At 50.5% G+C, this 19974-nt stretch overlaps 1 protein-coding gene across 2 annotated transcripts; it reads left to right on the top strand.

Annotated features, from left to right (window-relative positions):
* Window positions 1-4364: 4364 nt before the first annotated feature.
* HAND1 (heart and neural crest derivatives expressed 1) lies at window positions 4365-6619 on the top strand (the record flags this gene model as incomplete). Of its 2 annotated transcripts, none has more annotated exons than XM_081233149.1 (2): window positions 4365-4916; window positions 6515-6619. In XM_081233149.1, the coding sequence occupies 2 exons, from the start codon at window positions 4365-4367 to the stop codon at window positions 6617-6619; spliced, it is 657 nt and encodes a 218-aa protein (XP_081089275.1). The 2 variants fall into 2 exon arrangements, with proteins under 2 accessions (XP_081089275.1, XP_081089274.1); XM_081233148.1 differs by having other exon boundaries at window positions 4365-4931.
* Window positions 6620-19974: the final 13355 nt, after the last annotated feature.

Below are 19974 nucleotides of genomic sequence, written 5' to 3'. Positions count from 1 at the left end.
GAAGAAGTGTGCATTTACAAATGCTCGGAGCGCCAGACCTTGCGAAGGCGCAGTCCCCACGAGCACCGCGGGATGCGGGTCCGGAGGGGAGGTAGGGGGATTTGAGACTGGTAGGTAGGACGCCCTGCCCCACCCCAGAGTCCCAGATTCCTGTTCCTTAGTCTGTTTTCGTGGGCCTGGGCAGGCTAGAGTCTTCGGGCCCCAGAGCCAAGTGCGAAGTCCCAGAGCTGGGAGAGAGGAACCAGAGGGGAGCCGTGCAACAGCCCAGAACTGGGAATTACAGAACTCCATACTATCAGTCCCCGTTTTTCTGAAAATGGGGAAACTGGGGCTCAGAGAGGGAAAGGAACACAGTGAGGTGCTAGGTAGAGCCAGAACTCAAGGCACATCTCTTGCCTCTCAGCTTAGAAACATTTCAGCCAAACTCCTGGGCCCCAGACCTCCCACACCATATAGCCTGGGAAGGAGGGAGAGAACACCTTTACTGGGTTCCCACTGTTGTTCCAAATGCACCTGAGCCACGCTGGACTTAAAAGCACATTGGGGTCTTTCAGAAGGCCGGGTCTGGAGCCTAGGCGCCTCGTGTTCTACACAGGCCATCTCCCTGGCATCCATCCCACTGGAGGCTTCCCAGCCTGGAGCCCCAGTGGTCCTCGAGGGCCGTGCTCCCACAGCAGGCACTGTTTGGAGGACTACTTAGACTCCGTGACTCTGGGTGGAGAGCAGTGCTTTCTGGGGCCCAGGGGACTGCCAGCACCCTGCTCTTTAACCACCCACGGCGGACTGTCAGGGGATCTGGGGGCCCTCAAGGCTGCTCATGGGACTGGGGTTCATCATCCACTACTGATAATGCGTTCCCTACCACACTAAGCAGGCTGGATATGTGGAGGGTCTCTATGGGCCCTGAGTGATCTGTGTAACCCTGGAAAACTCTTGGGACACGAGGGTGGGTGCTGGAGCTCTGAGGGTGTGAGTATGTGGGTCACTGCACGTACCTGTCTATCCCGTGCTCCTCGTTCCTGGGGGTGGGGTATGTGATACTGTGCATACTATTGTTTCAACTCCATCTCCAGGGCTTGTGACTGTGACTACTGTAGGTGAGACAGAATGGATTTCAACTTGTCTGAGTGTTTGGAATTTGTGTGCCTGTGTGTAATGGGCGAACATATGAAAACTTCTACTTCTGAGCACCTGTGCATATACTGTAGTACTTGTGGCTGTGTACTTGTGTGTGTTTGTGGTAACTGAGAACACATGAAATGTGGAATGGGGTTTTCAGAAGTCTGTGCTGTGAATACAACTGTGGGACACCGTAAGAAACTGACACAAACTGGTTGGACCTGTGCACAAGTGTGACAGTAAAGAGTATGTGTCAAGCCCTGCAGCTGTGATATTTGTGTAGAATTGATGTGTTTCTGCTGTGATGGTATCTGTATGCATGCCTGCATGGAGGGTTGGGAGTGGCTCAGAGCTGTAACACATCTGAAGCGAGGTGTGTGCCCTGTGGGTGACAGAGAGATAATGTGTAAAATCCTAGGAATGCACGAATATTGAAATGCCGTGTGTCGCATGGGTGTAAATAGGTTACCGGGAGAATACACATATGTTGTGGCGTTTGCATGAATGCATGGACTTTCATGTATGCCCGTGATTTTTTGTGAGGCCGTGTACATATATATGTGCATGTGTAATGGTGGGCCTGAGGGTCTGCCGGTAGAGATCCTGCCGGACTAGGACCACGGCTAGATGTGTGTCGAGGATTTAGGTCCTTTTCCACAGAGTGATTACTGTCTCTGTCCGCACACCGGCACTCCAGAGAGCCTCCAGGCCAGGGAGGCGCGGGACCCCGCGGAGCCGCGGCTCAACCGGGCGCCGGGTGCTCCCTCCCCGCGAGCCTCCGGCTCTGCGCTCGGCCCAACCCCAGCGCTGCTGGCGCCAGGCGCCCGGGAGAGCAGCGGGTTTCCAGCCGCCTCAGGCAGGAAACAAGGACCTCCCTCCCCCCACGCACCTCTAGGGCCCACAGCCCAGCCGAGCTCCCACAAGGAGAAACGTCTCTGGACTAAGCATTTGTTGGCTTCTCCCTCGCAGTGTCGTCGCCCCTCCGCCCGCCGCCATCTGTTTATTTCCTGTACGGGAGGGGAAAACCGCGTACCCACTGGATACCGGACCCCCAAGGAAAATTGTTCATCTTCTCTGGGCCTCACTGTTCCCATCTGTAAAATGAGCGAGTTGACCCCTTTCTGCCCCTGCCTTTGGGCTGCTAAGTGTGCCAGGCACACAGCGGGGGTCAGTAAGTACTTGTTGAAGAAATGGGTAAAGGAATGAATTTGCCCTTTAAAAAGAGCAGTCATGGGGGCTTCCCCTGTGGTGCAGTGGTTAAGAAACCGCCTGCCAATGCAGGGGACACGGGTTTGAGCCCTGGTCCAGGAAGATCCCACATGCCGCGGAGCAACTACGCCCGTGCGCCACAACTGCTGAGCCTGTGCTCTAGAGCCCGTGAGCCACAGCAGCTGAGCCCGCGTGCCGCAACAAGAGAAGCCACCGCAATGAGGAGCCCGGGCACCGCAACAAAGAGTAGCCCCCCTGGCCGCAACTAGAGAAAGGCCTCGTGCAACAACGAAAACCCAACACAGCCAAAAATAAAAATAAATAAAAATAAATAAAAAGAGCAGTCATGTATTTCTCTTCTCCTTTCACCCTCGCCTCCACAGTGCTTTTGAGAGAAGGGCACACTCCCTCAGTTTCCCTATCTGTAAAATCTAGGTGAAGGCCTTTTCGTTCCATGATTCTAGATTCCTTTTCTTGGGCCCACGGGGAGGGGTGGCAGATGCCGTCCTGGGCGTTGACAGACCACCTAGGGAAGGGGCTTGGCTGGGAAAGGTTGGTGAGGATGGAGGGACCCAGGTATGAGGACATCAGCTGGGAAGCTACCCATCGGGAGGTAAGACAGAGAGAACTCCAGCCGCAAGCGCTGCCACCCTGGGATTCCCAGGTTCCAATGCCAGCCCAGAGAAAGGCCCCCGCGGACAGAATCCGACAAGCGTAAGGGCCCTAGCCGGGAGTGGAAATAGCGGAGGTCTGCGCGGCCAGGACCTCGTCTCTATGACCGTGGGTGTGAGATGCCAGGCGATAAGTTTCTCCGGCTGCGTGAGCCTCTCGGAGAGTGTGGAGGTCGTGGCCTCCTCGGTGTGTGTTTACCGCCAAACGCTGATTTCTTGCAGTGTGACCTTTGGCGCCGAGAATCGAACATTCTCAAACTGTGATAACCTGCATGGGGTGGCCCAGCGTAGCCGAGCTCCGGGCTCTCCGTTCAAGTCCCGCGGGAAGGAGGCTGCCCCTTGCATCAGCCTGGCCGGCCTTTGGACTGGATCAGGCGCCCAGGAGGCGAGAAGAGTGGACTTCAAGCTCTGGAGCCCGGAACAAACCAGTAAATGCCTGTGGGCTCGGAGCCCTCGTCCCCCTACTCGCCGCCCCTCTCCTCCCACCTCCTGTCCCCGGCTTCTTCCCCAGTGGGTGGCCACCTGCGCTGTAGAGGACAAGACTTGGCCAGAGGTGGTGGGTGCTCTACCGGGTGCAGGACCTGCTGCAGTCCCGCAGAATGGGCCGGTGACTAAGGACTGGGGGTGCTTAGGGAACATTAGGGGCCTATCTTGCCTCCAGCAGCGCTCTCTCCTTTTCTGGCTCTGAGACCAAGTACAGCAGATGCGCTCAGGACTGGGAACCTCTGGGATTTCTATTCTGGATTCTGGAAGGTCTAGAAACAAGAACCTTTCTCTTTTTTTGCGCCTCAGTTTCCTTATCTGTAAAATCTAGGTGAAGGCCTTTTCGCTCCATGATTCTAGATTCCTTTTCTTGGGCCCACGGGGAGGGGGTGACAGACACCGTCCTGGGCGTTGACAGGCCTGTGTCTCAAGTACTAGCCCCCGTCTCCCCCACAAGTCGGGAACTGGGGGGCGGGGAGGGGCGGAGGCGGGGCCGCCTCCCTGTCCCCGCAGGCGGCCTGAGTCGAGTAGCACTATCTGAGCTTAAAACCAGGGACGGCCATCCCCCTTTCCTCCTCCCCGCCCCCCTGCCATTGGCTCCAGGGAGAGGTTGACATCAAAGCCCCAGCCTTATATAAGCCAGACCCTGACGGGGAGGCCGCAGAAGGGTTAAACAGGTCTCTCGGCAACCTCGTCCTCGCCTGCAACAGAAGCCGGCCAGAAGACGCGCTGCGGGTGTCATCTTCAGCCTTGCCCCAGAATCTCTCAAAGCCGGCGCCCACCAGAGCGCCGCCCGAGAGCCCACGGGTGGCCCCGGCAGTCTCTGGGGCGCATGGGGCGGCGCTAATCGGGCTGGCGGCGCAGGCCAGGGGCCGCTCCAACATGAACCTCGTGGGCAGCTACGCACACCATCACCACCATCACCATCATCACCACCCTCACCCCGCGCACCCCATGCTCCACGAGCCCTTCCTCTTCGGCCCTGCCTCGCGCTGTCACCAGGAGCGGCCCTACTTCCAGAGCTGGCTGCTGAGCCCCGCTGACGCTGCCCCGGACTTCCCCGCAGGCGGGCCACCGCCCGCAGCCGCTGCAGCCGTTGCCTCCTACGGTCCAGACGCCAGGGCCGGCCAGAGCCCCGGGCGGCTGGAGGCGCTCGGCGGCCGCCTGGGCCGGCGGAAAGGCTCAGGACCCAAGAAGGAGCGGAGACGCACAGAGAGCATTAACAGCGCGTTCGCCGAGCTGCGCGAGTGCATCCCCAATGTGCCGGCTGACACCAAGCTCTCCAAGATCAAGACTCTGCGCCTGGCCACCAGCTACATCGCCTACCTGATGGACGTGCTGGCCAAGGACGCACAGGCCGGCGACCCCGAGGCCTTCAAGGCCGAACTCAAGAAGGCGGATGGCGGCCGTGAGAGCAAGCGGAAAAGAGAGCTGGTAAGTCCGGGTCCCGTACTCTCTAGCCAAGGGCGCGGGCGCGGTGAGCATCCGTAGGCCGAGTACGCAGGGGAAGGAGTCTGCGTTGCCGTTCGTGCGATTTTGAGAGGCTTCGGGGAGTTCTGAGATGGTTAAAATGTGGGATTGTGTGCATGGAGGGAGGCAGATTCATATTTGAATTCATCTGTAATGTAGAGAGTGTTTGTAAGGCTGTGAATGAAGACAGAATCTTACACTTTTCGGACAGGCTCATAGGGTCCCTTCTAAGAATCCATTGGAAGCTTCAGACCCCGAGAAAATGCACACACCATATATTTCACTTCCAGTTTCAAGGGGTCCCGATTCATCCCTGGGATCTCCTGGAAGCCAGGTTAAGAATGCTGTAGGAGTTCGTTACTTTAATTTGCCTGAATGTGAATTGATGCATATGGGCTCCGCTGCTGTTTTCAAAGGGCCTTTGCCAGAGAGGTTGGTCTACTTTCATCATTGTACAGATAGGGAAACTGAGGCCCAGAACGGGACAGGATGTGAAGGCCACCTACCCGAGGAGTTGTTTACTTGGGTAAAACAAGTCAGTTTATTCCCTGGAGGAATAAACATCTGGAGGATGTTTCACCGCTCCACTCCCCATGGCTGGTTCCTAGGGCCACCTTGATGGTTTTGTGTATAAACGCCACAAGCAAGTCACTCACTTCTTTTGGCTTTGGAGATCGCAATCCCTACTCGGCTTTTTTCGATCCTCTCCAGTGAGACGACGCTTCTGGAGCTCAGTTTCGCTGGCGCAGGGCTCTGGGACCTCTGAAGCAGTGATTTCCAAGCTGGGGAACTGAACTAGTTTCTTTAGATTGGTGCGCTCAGGAACACCGCGCGTTGGAGACTGGAGAGCCCTCTGGGTTTTATCTGACCCGCAGGGGCTGTGGTAAACTAGGGGAGTCACCTGAGGAGACTGGGAAAGACCGTGGTCATCGAGTCTCTAAACCGCCGCCCTGGGCTGGAGGACATGCAGGCCCGGGCGACGCCCCCGTTGGAAGTAGTTATTGGGCGTCTCCCCACTCCCTGCACTTTGCCGCCTCCTTCAAGTAGCGGGGAAGGGGGATGCTAAGCCAGGCCGACTCCCCCGCTCGTTCACGTAGCCTTCTGAGTGCCCAGAGCCGGCTGCAGAGACCCAACCCTGTATCCAAGCCCAGGCGCTATAAACTAGGTTGGAAAGTGGGATGTGTGCGGGGAGCATGTCCGCGAGCGAGGAAGCTGTTGATTCCCACCCCTCCCATTCCAACCCCTGCAGTCTCCCTTGGGCACCATAAAGCCAAACCTTAGTTTCACCAGCCGCAGAAAATTCTCACTACCAAACCCCCAGAAGCTGCCCAGCCCATCCCGCCCCCCGCAATCCCGCCCCGGGAACTCGGCGCATAAAGGCAAATTTATGAGCCTGTTTGCCTATTTCACAAACAGAAATTCGTCACTTATTTGAAGGCTCCCAGTTACTGCTCCCAACACCTTTTACCCCACCCCCACTTTTACCCCACGCCTGGGCGAGCGGAGCAGAAACATTTAAACCTGTCTCTCTCGCCTCTTTTCTTGTGTGTGTCCTCTGGCAGCAGCAGCACGAAGGCTTTCCTCCTGCCCTGGGCCCAGGCGAGAAGAGGATTAAAGGGCGCACAGGTTGGCCGCAGCAAGTTTGGGCGCTGGAGTTAAACCAGTGAGCCGAGGCCTGCGCCAAGGACCCCGCCACGGCTGCTCGACCCTGGAGCCCCGGGAGCAGAGGAAGGCGGAGGCGAGTGCCAGGCTCTGGGTGCCAGGGGCTTATGGGGAGCATCCCGCCTAGCCTCTGCTGGGGCGCTGGCAGGTCGCTGGCTGCAACTACACATTTGGATCGCACGTGCAATGTCATTTGAAATTGTTTTTAATACGAGAAGAGAAAGAGAAATATATATATAAACCCCCACCCCTGCAACCGAGAGGGAGGCTCGTGGCTGCACGATTCGAAAAGGAAGGACTGCGGGACCCAAGCACGCTAAGACGTACCCTTCCAACCCTTCTGGGGCGAGTTTAGAACCCCCAACGCCTTCCTCACTACACTGTCTGCTTTTCTCGCCCCCCCCCCGTCGGCTTCGCGTCAAAACCCTCCTCGAGCTCTCCTTCCTAATTAAAATGCAATAAGAGGAATCAATAGTTTTCTGCCAGGGAAAGAGAACCGAACCAGGAAGACGAGGGCTGCCTTTGTTGTTGTCCTCCCTCGAACAGTGGTGTTTTTTATTTTAGTTTTGTCGCTGCACTTCCTACTTAGTTACAAGGGAAATGGCTCTTTCTTTACCTCTCTTTCCTTCCTTCTTGCGTTCTTTTCTTTTTTCTTCTTGCTTTTCTTCCTTTCTCTTTCTTTCTTTTTCTTCCTTTCTGTTCTTCCTTCCTTTGTAAATAAAAACTTTTCCCTTGGTTGAAAAGTTTTTATGTATTAAACTACCTACCATGCCTGCTGCGCTCAGGTGTTTGTTTATCCCCCGTCCTCACCCTTTTTCTACCTCAAATCTATATGACCACTCACTGCCCCCTCCCTTTGCAAAGCAGTATCTATGCTCTTGACTAATAAAACATTTTCTGAAATGAGCAGAAGCCTGTGTGGTATCTTGGCGGGTATCCCCACCCCGCTCCATCGTTTCTGCTAGTTGGAGCACCTCCTGTTCTACTTCTCTTTTGATAAATGCCAAGCCAAACTGCAAATCAAATCAAGGGAAGGGGGCAGATAAAGGATTTACTCCTGGAACAAAGAGTAAAGTTCTCCTTAGAAGATAATGGGGGGGGGCGGGGACAGGATAGATTTAATGAACCCACAGAACAGAAAACTGGAAACGAATTAGATCCAGAGGGGATGAGGTAGGACTTTTGTGGGTCAGCATTTGGGCCTGTCTGTGGGTTAGTAGGCACATCGGTGTCTGCAGGCCGCGGTTTGGGGTTATTGGGAAGGGGGTCTGTCACACAAACGAAGGACAATGAGGGCGGGGTAGCTCGGAACAGGGGAATGCCCTCGGGAATACTTCCGCGTATGTGAAATTCTGAACCTGCAGTTGCACGTGTCATGGTGCAGGAACTCACACGGAGCCCCGTGGCTGAGCGGGGGCCAACAAGGGGCTGCGGAGCACAGTCCCAGCACGCGGTAAGGACTCGGCAAGGCGCAGCAGCTATGATTTTATACATGAGTGAAAGAAGCTTGTGAGAGCTCATGGTCAAAGTGAGACGTTTAGGTTTCTCTTTAGCAACAAAGCACTCAAGTATTTGTGAGAGTATATGGATTTGTGCAAAGGGATGGGGGGGCGGTATGTGCAGGCTAATTCGGGCACTGAAGAAATGTGCGGAGAGCAGTTTCCGAGCCTCCACTTGCGCACCCATGGCTAGGTGTAGGGGTGAATAAAAGCGGGTGCATTTGTGAAGGCGCGGGTGCGTGCTGGGCTGAACTGGGGCGGGCAAATGCAGGCGTTTTTGTGTCCCTGAATAACAGCGTACGGACAACCAGTGTGGTTTGTGCGCAACCGTGTGCGAGGCTCTAGGCTAAGCGCTTTTATGTCTCCTAACAGCTTGCACAATCGTCCGAGGGAGCTCATGGTCTGCGGTGCCTGCACGGCCCCCGGAGCGCGCTGCGAGCGAGGCGTTAGGACGTGCGCGGGTCTCTCGGCGCTTTCTCGCTCCACATCCGGAGCTGGAGGCCCGGGCTTGGGGCCGAGAAAGGAGACCCTGGGCAGCTCCGGGGCCAGGCGTGCCCCAGGAGCCTCGTCCCGGCATCGGGGTGAATATGGGGCCCCATTAGTTTGGGCTGTAAACACCGTGGCAGTGCTGAGCGGCCACGCGGGCCTTACCGGACGCGAAGGAGTTAATAAAAGGTGTTTTATGGGCGCGAGGAAACGGCGGTAGAGGTATGAGCTTCTCTCTACTCTGACCCCCTACTTTTTCCTTTATTCCCTCTCGCCACCCGCCGCCAGATCAAACAGGCCCGCGATTTAACTAGGGCAACACCTCGCGGTAATGAGCAGTCCTGGCACACCCCTCCCCCGGCCTCAGTACCCGGCCCGAGGCCCCAAGGCCTCTCCGGGAGGAGCAGAAAAGAAAAATCGACTTTTCCTTTTTTCACTTTCTTTCCAAGAGCTGGGAAGCTCCTTAGAAATGCGGAGAAACAGACTCAGGGAGCAAGCCGACTGAGGTGCCCCAGCACGGAGGGGGCCTTTCCTAGATTTGAACCCAGGACTCGAGTTTAGTTTACAGACCATTCTCTGGCTAAACACAGAGCACGCCGCCCGCGACTATTTTTAGCACCATGAAGTATCCCAGGCACGGGAAGAATGCGCACCCGGGTCTTGCTTTCTTGTAGCCCCGGCCAGTGAAAGGAGAGAGGGGTACTGAGGGGTACCGCCCGTGGCCGCCAGAGCCAAGTTTGGCATATAAGCAGGCCTCCTCCGAAAACCCCATCCGGCCGGGTGCAAACCCTCTTGGAGAAGACAGCAGAGGAACCTAGCATTCGGTCCCAGCCATGTCTGGTCCTGATCTCAGACCTAGCACCCAGAAGCTGAGACAGGGGGCCAGTGCCCATTGAGGGGGTCACCGGGATATCTTCCCAGTTTCCCCAAGACTTACTTCACCGCCTGGAACGCCCGTGCCACATTTCCAGCCCTCACTCCCCGACTGCAAAAGCCGAGCCCCCAGCGCAGAACAGAGTTGGTCCCGGTTTCACAAACCAGTTTTCGCCAAGGGCTCCAGATTCGGGGTCCAGATCTTCTCCCCGCACGGGGCTCTAACTCCTTTCATCCGTCATTAGCTCTCCCTCCATGGAATAGCTTTAGAGCCTGCCTTTTACTTTCTTATTCTCTCCCAGGTTTCAACGCGGTTTGTCCGAAACCCACCTCCACCTGGCTGTGGCAGATGGTATCATTATTCATTTGAATTAAGGACATAACTTTTTTTTTTTTATCTGGGGGGTCGGGGAATGGAATGATCACTAACTTCAAAGCAAATTCCAGGAATCTGTCGTAAGGAAATACTAACTGACGTTACGAAGCTTTAACTAAAGGACTAGTCTAGTAAAAAGTATAAAAGGACCTCCAAAGTGTTATAATTACAGAACTGTTTAAATAAATCCATCAGTGGGTTACTACTCAGCCCCTAGAAAAAATGTGGTAATTGATATGGAGAGTGTTCCTGATACAAGTGAGGGAAAACAAAACCCTCTCAGCTTACTAAGGCAGGCAGTGACCTGCTTTATGTAAAAATAAATACATAAATATCATTCATGGAGAAAAAGTGGAAGAATATACATCAGAACATTTACACCTCTACTTCTGAGTTGTGGGAATAGGGATAATTTTGACTTTTCCTCCTACTTAGCCATATATATATATATATATATATATATATATATATATATATATATATACACTACAGTGAATATTACTTTTGCAATAAAAACTTAAGCTGAAATTTCCTTCTAATTTCTCCTGTGGCCAGTGTAGTTTCAGTACGCTGTTTATTCAACATGCATTAATTGAGTGCCCACCTTGTGCTCGGCACTGTGGGTATAAATAATGAATAAGAAATAATCCTAATAATTACTATCAATTAATATACAATAGTAAATATTTGTCTTGAAGGGTTTATTATTCCCTCCACACAGTAAATGTAGTCTTTTTCTCACATTTAAAACCTATAATACATGAAATAATAACAACAGTTGTATTTTATTAAGGAAATTTATTTAAGCCCTTAGCATGTATTATTATTTCATTCAAGGCTCACAAGGATTGTATGAGGTTAATACTCAGGCAGCTGAGGCTCAGAGAGGTGAAGAACTTTGTTCAAGGTCATACATAGGAGGTAAAAGGCAGGCCGGGCTTGGAGGAAAGGGCAGGTCTGGCCGCCTCCAGAGACTTGGCTTTTCCCCACATCTTGGAGCACCTCCAAGTTGTGTGTGTGTGTGTGTGTGTGTGTGTGTTTACAAATACAGCCTCTCTTAGTCTGATCTTCTTTGGTCCCCAAAGTAAGTAGAGGAAGAAAGAAGGGGGTTTGTGAAGGGACCTGGGATTCTAACTCCAGCCTTCCCCTGGAACCCTCTTCCTCTGTCCTGGATCAGAGTGGATCCCATCTATACAATGAGGAAGGGGTGGGCTCCTTGACCTCTAGGTCCTTTCCTAACTGTAAAACTGATTCTAGGGATATACTTTCTGCTGGTGAAAAACTCAGCACTTTATTCTTTGCACCAGCCTGTGATGTTTGTATCACCTTTCCTTGGTACTTTCACTTCTTTGAGCACATTTTTCTCCTTATCAACTAGAAGGGAGAAGGGCAGGAATTATGCTCCCCATGGATGGAAGAAGACCCAGAGAGGGAAATGACCAGCTCAGGGTCACACAGCAGTCAAAGACTGAGTTGTCATTAGCTGGCAGTCAGCAGACTCCAGGCCCAGGGCTCTATTGGAAACGGCTCTGGATCCTTCTCTTCAGGCAACCAGCAGTGTAGTTTGTGGTCTTACTAAATCTTCATAAAAGAAACGAAGCTAAGAAATCAGCCAGTCTCATTTTTAAATGAAAAGTGACTGCTAAGAAAAAATATGCAGGCTCTAAAGTATCTGAAACCAGCCTCCTGATTTAAATCTAATTTGTTTGAAAAAAAAATTTTTTACAGCTGAGCTCTCCCAAACCCATAAAAAACAAGATTTATATGGGACTTCCCTGGTGGCTCAGTGGTTGGGAATCCTCCTGGCAATGCAGGGGACATGGGTTCAATCCCTGGTCTGGGAAGATCCCACATGCTGCGGGGAAACTAAGCCCGTGCGCCACAACTACTGAGCCTGCGCTCTAGAGCCCGTGAGCCACAACTACTGAGCCTGCATGCCACAACTACTGAGCCCACGCGCCTAGAGCCCATGCTCCACAACAAGAGAAGCCACTGCAATGAGAAGTCCATGCACCGCAACAAAGAGGAGCCCCCGCTCGCCGCAACTAGAGAAAGACCATGCACAGCAATGAAGACCCAATGCAGACATAAATAAATAAATAAATTTATATTAAAGAAAAAAAAGGTTTATATGGGAAAATGTGAAAGACTCTTAACAATATTACACAGCGTCTAATGTAAGCAGACATAGACACTATATAAAAGCTCCTACAAATGTTCTTAAAACTAACAGAAATGCACATTTATCCCCACAGAATGGACAATGGAAGGCATCGGACTTTTGAGGAGTTCCAGAAGTCTATGTTCCCTGAATTGTTCAAAGCGTCCCATCACACTGGAACCTCAAAAATCCTTACCTACCATCCAGACATTTCCCTCATTCTACAGAAGGGGAAACTGCAGCCCACAGAGGGCAGGGACTTGCCCAAGGTCACACGGGGAGTTGTACTCTTCTTTCCCTCTTGTCTACTTAACCCCTCTCCTTCCAGTGCAGGGCATAGAACCTGACAGTGGCCAGGAGACCCTGCACAAGTTACTGAACAATTCTGAGCCTCAGTTCCTCATTTACAAAATGGCTGAGATCATTGCCCCAACTTCCTGGGGCCTGTGAGGGTCGAATGAGATAAGGCACGCAGAGCGCTTAACACGGTGTCCACGGCAGAGCTATTTTTATTATTTTATTTAATCCTTGCAATAGCCTTGTGAGGCACTGAGGATTTATTTTGGTTTGCTTGTTTGTTTGTTTTGGAAAGATCAGCACAGAGGTTGCAGTGACCTGCCCACGGGCACATAGCCAGTGAGTGGATCCCTGGTTCAAAGCTCTTATATCCCACATCATTAAGACAAACCCAGGGGCAGGCAGGCTGAGGCAGTTGAGTTTCTGAAACTGTCCAAGGCAGCACTAACTAGCACGGTGCTCTTAATATACGAATATAGTAGTATATTTCTCTTAATGCAAGCCACCAGTGGGAGCCATGTGTGTAATTACAATTTTTCTAGTCGCACATTAAAAGAATAAAGGGAAACAGGTGAATTTATTATTAAATTTAATATATAACATATTAAATTTAATATATATTAATATTAAACTTATTACTAAATGTTTATATATTTATTTCACTCAATATGCCTAAAATATAGTCTCAACATGTAGTCAATATAAAAATTATTATTGAGGTATTTTACATTTTTTTTCATACTGAGTGAAATTGGGGTGTGTTTTATACATCTTAAAGCACATCTCAGTTTGGACCATATTTTAAGCATGCAAAAGCCAGCACACATGGCTGGTGGCTACCATTTGGACAGTGCAGGTCTAATGGATCATGTAGCAGGAATATTAAATATGAAGCTTTAGTTAGTCATATCAATAAGTAGCCACCATTTACTGAGCACTTCCTGTGTACCCAACAGCAGTGCTCAACCTATATGGACACATCTACTCATCCCAACAACCACAGAGGGTATGTGTGTAATTTATTCATGGTCACATGACTAATACGTGGCAGGCAGACCCAGACCTGGCTGTCTCCCAAACCTGCAGTTTTAGCCGCTGAGTTCCATGATTTCCAGGGACATCAGCAGGGCTGTAGGTGGGGCAGTGAGATGTGGAGTGTCCTCTGGAGTGTCCCGCTCAGTGGTGGAACCTTAGGTTCCAGATCCAAGTCTCGCATGAGTCAGGTGACCTCAGATCAATTATCCTCTTGGGCCCCAGTTTTCTAACCTCTAAGATGGGCTAACAATACCTTTCCTCACCCCACTGAACTCTTGTCGGGCAAAAAGGGGAAAAGCTCTTTTGACAGTGTTTTGAAACAGAGAATATAGCATAAGAGACGGGGTGAATGTCAACAAGGAGGTTGGGACTGGCCCGCAGGCCTGTACTCACAGACAGATGAGCTTGTTAGATGGGCTGTGTGGCACTGGGTAGGTTTCTTAACCTCTCTGAGTGTTTTTCTGTAAAAAGGAAAGCAGAATAGCTTGCAGAGACATTGTGAAGATCCAATCATGATTAAATAACGAGTGGGAAGCTTATAGGCTGGCCCAGAGTAGGAAGTGGTAAACATGAGCTATTATCACTGCTGCTGTTGTAGCAGTTGGGGTTGGACTCCAGGGCCTGGTTAGGAAGCAACGGGGAATGGCAGGGAAGCTGAGCCAGCTCTGGCTCAGCGTAGTATTCTGGCAGTCCCAGGTGGGGTGTGGGAGGTGTTTGGGGGAGTGTGAGAACAGTTAGGGTGGTGGAAGAAGCACTAGGCCCACCAGTCAAGAGAAGGGGGTCAGCCTGCTCTGTGACTTTGGGCACTTCCTGGCTCCCACTGGACCTTGTTGTCATCTGTAAAATGAGGGGTTGGGACCAGAGATCTAAGTCCCTTTCTGCTTTGACTGTCCAGATTTTTACAGTGGTATGAATCAAGGCATTCACTAAACACAGCAGCTTGTGAGAGGGACAGAAAATAGCCCTGAGCCTTCCTTCCCAGGTGGCCTGGGGTTGCCACTGACTAGGGGGAGGGCGACACCTGGTGGCCACTCTCCCTCCTCTGAGTTCAATGTAGAGCATCTGCCAGGATTCTCTCCCCTGTGCAGTGACCCCAGAGCCCCAGGGCACACTTTTTCTAACTTCTGTTGGCAGTTGATGAGAGCAGAGAGGGGACCCAGAAAGTTCACAGAGCCAGGAGTCCTGGGCATGAGGCTAACTCCCGAGGGAAATTAGGGTTTTGCAATCCAAGATCCCCTACAGGTGCCTTGGGGCAGGGGTCTGTGTTTCCCTACTATGTAAAGTCTAAAATGCATCATATATGTATGTTTTTTTTCCTTTCTTTTTCTTTGGATAGGAGCTACTGAACAAAACATAATTTTCTCTTGGTAACTCAGAATCCTTCTGTCACTATTGCTTTGGGCTAATGGAATGCAGAGGGCTGTTTCCCCCTAAATACCCTAGACTGCTGGGATCCTGAGTTTTTCTAACTGCTTTTACTACTCTTCCATCTCCCCCACACAGCCAATATTCTACTTCCTTCTGTGGTTCAGGTTTCATGATGCAATGTAGGGGTCAGACTGACATGGGTTCAAATTCTGGCTCATTATAAGGCCCCAGGTAAGCTATTTAACTTTTCTGAGCCTCAGTTACCCCATCTGAAAACTCGGGATGATAACAGCTTCTCTGCAGGTTTGTGTGAGGATTACAACCGTGCACATAAGTATTCTAGCCCAGTGTCCAGTACCTAGTAGGTGTTTAACAAATAAAAGCTACCATTGCTGCAGGTATGTCATCCTGACCACTTTTTCATGTTCAGCTTTGGAAATATTCCTAGATGGAAACATGAATAGTATGCATTTGAAGATGACATTAGCAACCACAAAGAAAACATCCTTATCATTGAAAATGTCAGGGCCTCCTTGGACTGTTAAAACTGGCTCAGTCAAGTTCAACTTCCCCTAGCTGAGCTAAACCCCAGTAAGGCTGAGGTCTCTCAGTCATTTTCTGGGCGGTGCTGAGCTTCATCAGATGATGTCACTCCAGGCGGTTGCTTGTTGACATGGCTGGGTCTGACCCTTGCTCCTCAGACTGCACTGCTCCTTGGGGCTCGGCCACTCTTGCACACCCCCTGTCTCCTGAGCAGGTTGCTCAGAGGGGTCTGGCTGGGCACAGGTGTCCTCCCTCTGCTCACTTAGCAGAGTCTAACCTTGCTGGTGGCCGTGAGCCCTCAGGAAGTCTCATTAGCTGCCCCAGCTTAATTAAGCTCATTACATTTGCTAAGCCTCACTGGCTTCTCCAAGACGGCAGAGCTCATTACGCTTGGCTCCTTCATCAGAACTCAGGGGCTCCAAGGCTTCCTCATGGGCCCTAGGATTTCAGCAGTGGAAGGACTGCCTTCCACCCCTGTCTAGGTATGAACTCCTCTGAAATTCCCAGCTCCTGGAGGGCAGAGTCCATTTCCAGATTCCCCCAGGTACCTGGCTCAGACACTCAAACATCTTCTTGACCACATTCTGTTGTTTGGTTTGATTTTTAATGATAGCAGATTTGGTGACTCCAAAGTACAAACTCCTCACTCCGGCATGCGGGGCTTTCTGCTCTGGACTTCCCCTCACCCTTGTCTCCTGTCAAACCTTCCATTTCCCTCAAGGGCCCGCTTAGGAGCCTCTTCTTCCAGGAAGCTCCCTTGATTTTCAGAAAGCCCTTTCCTTCCTGACCATTTCCCCCTTACTCTGAATAATATGGATACAGATATAGTATGGCCATACATGGAGTTGGTAGATAGATATTTTGATATACCTACAGATACACCCATAGTCACAGATTCAGGAATGTGTGTGTATATACACATGTATGTATACATATACATATATAAATACACACACACACACACATATATATATATATACACACACACATACAGTGTGTACAGTCAGTCGTCCCTCTGTATCCACAGGGGAATTGTTCCAGGATCCCTACAGATACCAAAATCCATGGATGCTCAGGTCCCTTATATAAAATGTCATGGTACAGTTGGCCCTTTGTATCCTCGATTTGGAACTTGTGGATATGGAGGGCCAAGGGTATACATACGATATCTAAATATGCATATCCACACGCATATATATATTCATACAATACGCGTACGTATATATACATATCTGGTATTTCTAAACTGACAGGAACATGCTTCTATGTCATTAAATATTTTACAATTTTGACATAACACTTTTAAAACCAGTCACCTATTATTTGACATATTTGACAGTTCTTCACTGGTCTAAACAATGCTCCCATGAGATTGCTTGCTAGCTTATCCAATTAGTAGGCAGCAGGACACAGTGGACTCTGGGGTCAGATAGACCTGTGTTTGATTCATCCCCACCCACCACTCTCTGGTGACCTTGGAAAAGCCATTTCACCCTTCTAAACTTCTGTTTCCTTATCTATCAAATAGAGAGGATAATAGTACTTCTAGTAAAGCGCTTATTGTTGGACCTGTCACATAGTAAGTGCTCAGTGAAAAAACTGCACCAGTCTGGGAGGCAGAAGAGGAGGCTTTGCTTTCCCCACTGACCAGTGACTTTGTACATTCCTATTCTGTAGTGTGTGACAAAAACCCACGGAGGTAACAGGTGATAGGACTTTATAACAGTTAAGTGCTGCCTTAATTTAAGACTATTATAGTTGTTGTTTTTACTTCTCTTACTGTTTTCTACAGGTTTTAGAAATATGTAACAAACTATGCGAGTGGAGAGTAAATGCTTTGAGAGCACTTTTAAAAAACTGCTTTGCGGGCCTCCCTGGTGGCGCAGTGGTTGAGAGTCCGCCTGCCGATGCAGGGGATACGGGTTCGTGCCCCGGTCTGGGAGGATCCCATATGCCGCGGAGCGGCTGGGCCCGTGAGCCATGGCCGCTGGGCCTGCGCATCCGGAGCCTGTGCTCCGCAACGGGAGAGGCCACAACAGTGAGAGGCCCGCATACCGCAAAAAAAAAAAAAAAAAAAAAACTGCTTTGCTATTTTACAGTCTTGGTGAAAATGATTCATGCTCATTATAAACAATTTAGACACCACCAAGAAAGCACAAAGAAGAAAGCAGCATTCCAAATCCCACCAACCAGGACGGACCATGGTTGGCATGTTTCCTTGCTACCCCTGTGGTGCCCAGGGCGAACCAGGGCAAGCTTCTGCTCTTTAATAAATGTCTGTTGACCTCCACCAGATGGACTCGTTAACAGAGGCATGCTCCAGTTCCGTCCCTCTCGGCCAACCTCTGACAGTTTCGTTAACCCCATTAAATCATGCAGGTGCCTTTACACCTCCTGGCTTGTTAATCTCTGTTCAGCTCTGGTAAGTTAAAACCTGGCTGCAAAGTTGGATATACCTTGTTAACCTCCATTAAACGTTATTAAACTTCCTAACTAGAGTCTTAGTGACTTCGAGGAATCCCTCATTGAAGTTCAGTGAATCCAGTTGATCAGGGCAAGGGGAACTGTTGCGGCTGCACTGCTTCAAACCACGGTGCTCCTGAGTTCTTTGATGGTGGAGTTGACAAGTGTCCCTAGGGTCGGATGACCGGGGGACTTGCTCCCAGGAGTGCCTCCAGCTCCCACTGTTACTTGGGCAGTTCCTCAACCCTCCGAGTGTGCATTTGCACCTCCATAAACCGAAGTTAATAACAGCTCCTGCTTGATATGACGATGGATCAATGTATGTAAAACTAGTGACAGGTTGTCTGGCACGCACACTGCACTTGATGGCTGTTACTGTATCGGGATGTGGAAGATCCTTACAAACTAAAAAACTGTTAAGTAAATGGAAGATTCAATTCCACACATTTGTTGTTTCCTCCTATATGCCAGGCACTGTGGTGGGAACTGTGGATTATTTTCATTCTGCTTTTTTTTTTTTCCAGATGGAAGATCATCTATTCCAATGATTCATCTTAAAAGTGTCTTTGTGGCTGTGCATGTCACTGTATTTGCTCAGGCTCTGACCTTTCTGAGCTGCTTGAGGTTGAACGTAGCTCCTTTCCCTTCCTGGGCCTAAGGTGGTTGGACTCAGTGCCATCTAAACCTAGATGTGCAAATTCCCCAGGAGAATTTTCCCTGGGCTGCCCTTGTGGAGATGCTCATTAAGTAGGTCTTACTGGGGATTTCTAACCAGTATTCCTGATCAGGATGAAGCTGCTGGATTGGGAAACCTTTGGACCAGTTTAGTACTTCTCAACTGTAATGAGCTTAAGTCTTATTTGGGGAAATTTTAAAAATTCATATTCCTGGAATTCAGCCCCTGAGCTTTGCATACTGAGAATCTGGGCTGGGGCCCAGGAATTGGCATTGTAACAGAACTCGTAAGGGATTCTGATGGGGGTGGGAGGTGGCAAGTGCCACCTTTCAAAGAGACTGGACCTCAGCTGATCTGATATTCAATATTCTCAAGGTCTATGGTGAAAAAAGGATGTCCGGTTCCTAGTGGAACTTCTGCCCTAATAGTATAGTAAGATATGGGTTCCTCCTTCCATCACAATCAATATCTGTGGATCCTCAAAGGAGGTCGACTCCAGCAGGGGCTGGCCAGTTTGGGGGAAGCTTGGCAACGAAGCACCTCTCCTAGGTTCGGTGTGTGAGGGGTTCAAGGCAGCCCTCAGCAGTTACATATGAAAGAAAGGGAGGGCAGCAGACAGAGGAGTGAAAGGAACTATTTATGCTATACCTCAGATCAAGAGGCAACATGGTATGAAGACGAGACCTTCCTTTGCTTTCTAGAGGAAGATGACTCAGACATCCTTCGGCAACAAACCGTCACTGACCCTGTGGGCTCCCAGTGACAGTCAAGACTCCCCACTCTCCTCGTCCCCTAAAATGCCTCCTGAAAAGTCAACCTCCACATTATTTACGTGGGAGCGGAATGGGAGAGGGTGAGGGTACTGAGGGGAAGAACCGTACTTTGTAAATTTCTGTTTAAAATTTCAGAGCTAGCATGCAGTACTACTAGTCAACTAATATGAACAGAAATATTTACTGCATTTTCCCCCTTTCATGCTACTGAGGACAGAGATGTGGAAAAGTGACACTAGTGACAGATCTGAAATGAAAGACCTGTGTGTCTGAGGCTTGGCTGGCCAAGGGGCTTCATCCCAGAGGCCTCCGGGGCCTCCACCCATCAGCTCAGTCAGGTAGCCCAGCATGAGCAGGCGACTTGCTGGGGCCTCGGACTTAGTAGCCTACTGGCGGGCGAGGCAGGGCAGAGGTTCTGCAGGTCTAACAAGCGATCAGATGATGGACCAACTTTAAATACCAAGGCTCTACTGTAGGTGAAGAAACGCCAGTTCATACATTGCTAAATATAAGTTTTGGGGACAGTTAAACACTGAGATATTTATATAAAGGTCTGTATTTCCAGTTCCTCTTGAGAACTCGTGAGAACTGGCCACACAGGGCTGGCATTCCCACGTGGCAACAACAGGCTGGAGCTCAGCGGTGGCTGCCCTTAGAAGGGACCTGGATTTTCCAGTTTACAGCTCCCCCGCCCCCTGGCCCCCAAAAGGCATTTTAATTTGCAACCGTCCATCCAGTTTACTTAGAACTTTTATAGGTGGATAACTGAAGACCAGAGTGAAGCTCTGGGGCCAGCGTACCTGCTACGCT

The sequence above is a fragment of the Mesoplodon bidens genome (assembly GCF_964165515.1).
Source record: "Mesoplodon bidens genome assembly, chromosome: 4".
Taxonomy (NCBI): domain Eukaryota; kingdom Metazoa; phylum Chordata; class Mammalia; order Artiodactyla; family Ziphiidae; genus Mesoplodon; species Mesoplodon bidens.
Note: the sequence above shows the minus strand (reverse complement) of the source record. Positions and strands in the feature narration are given on the sequence as shown.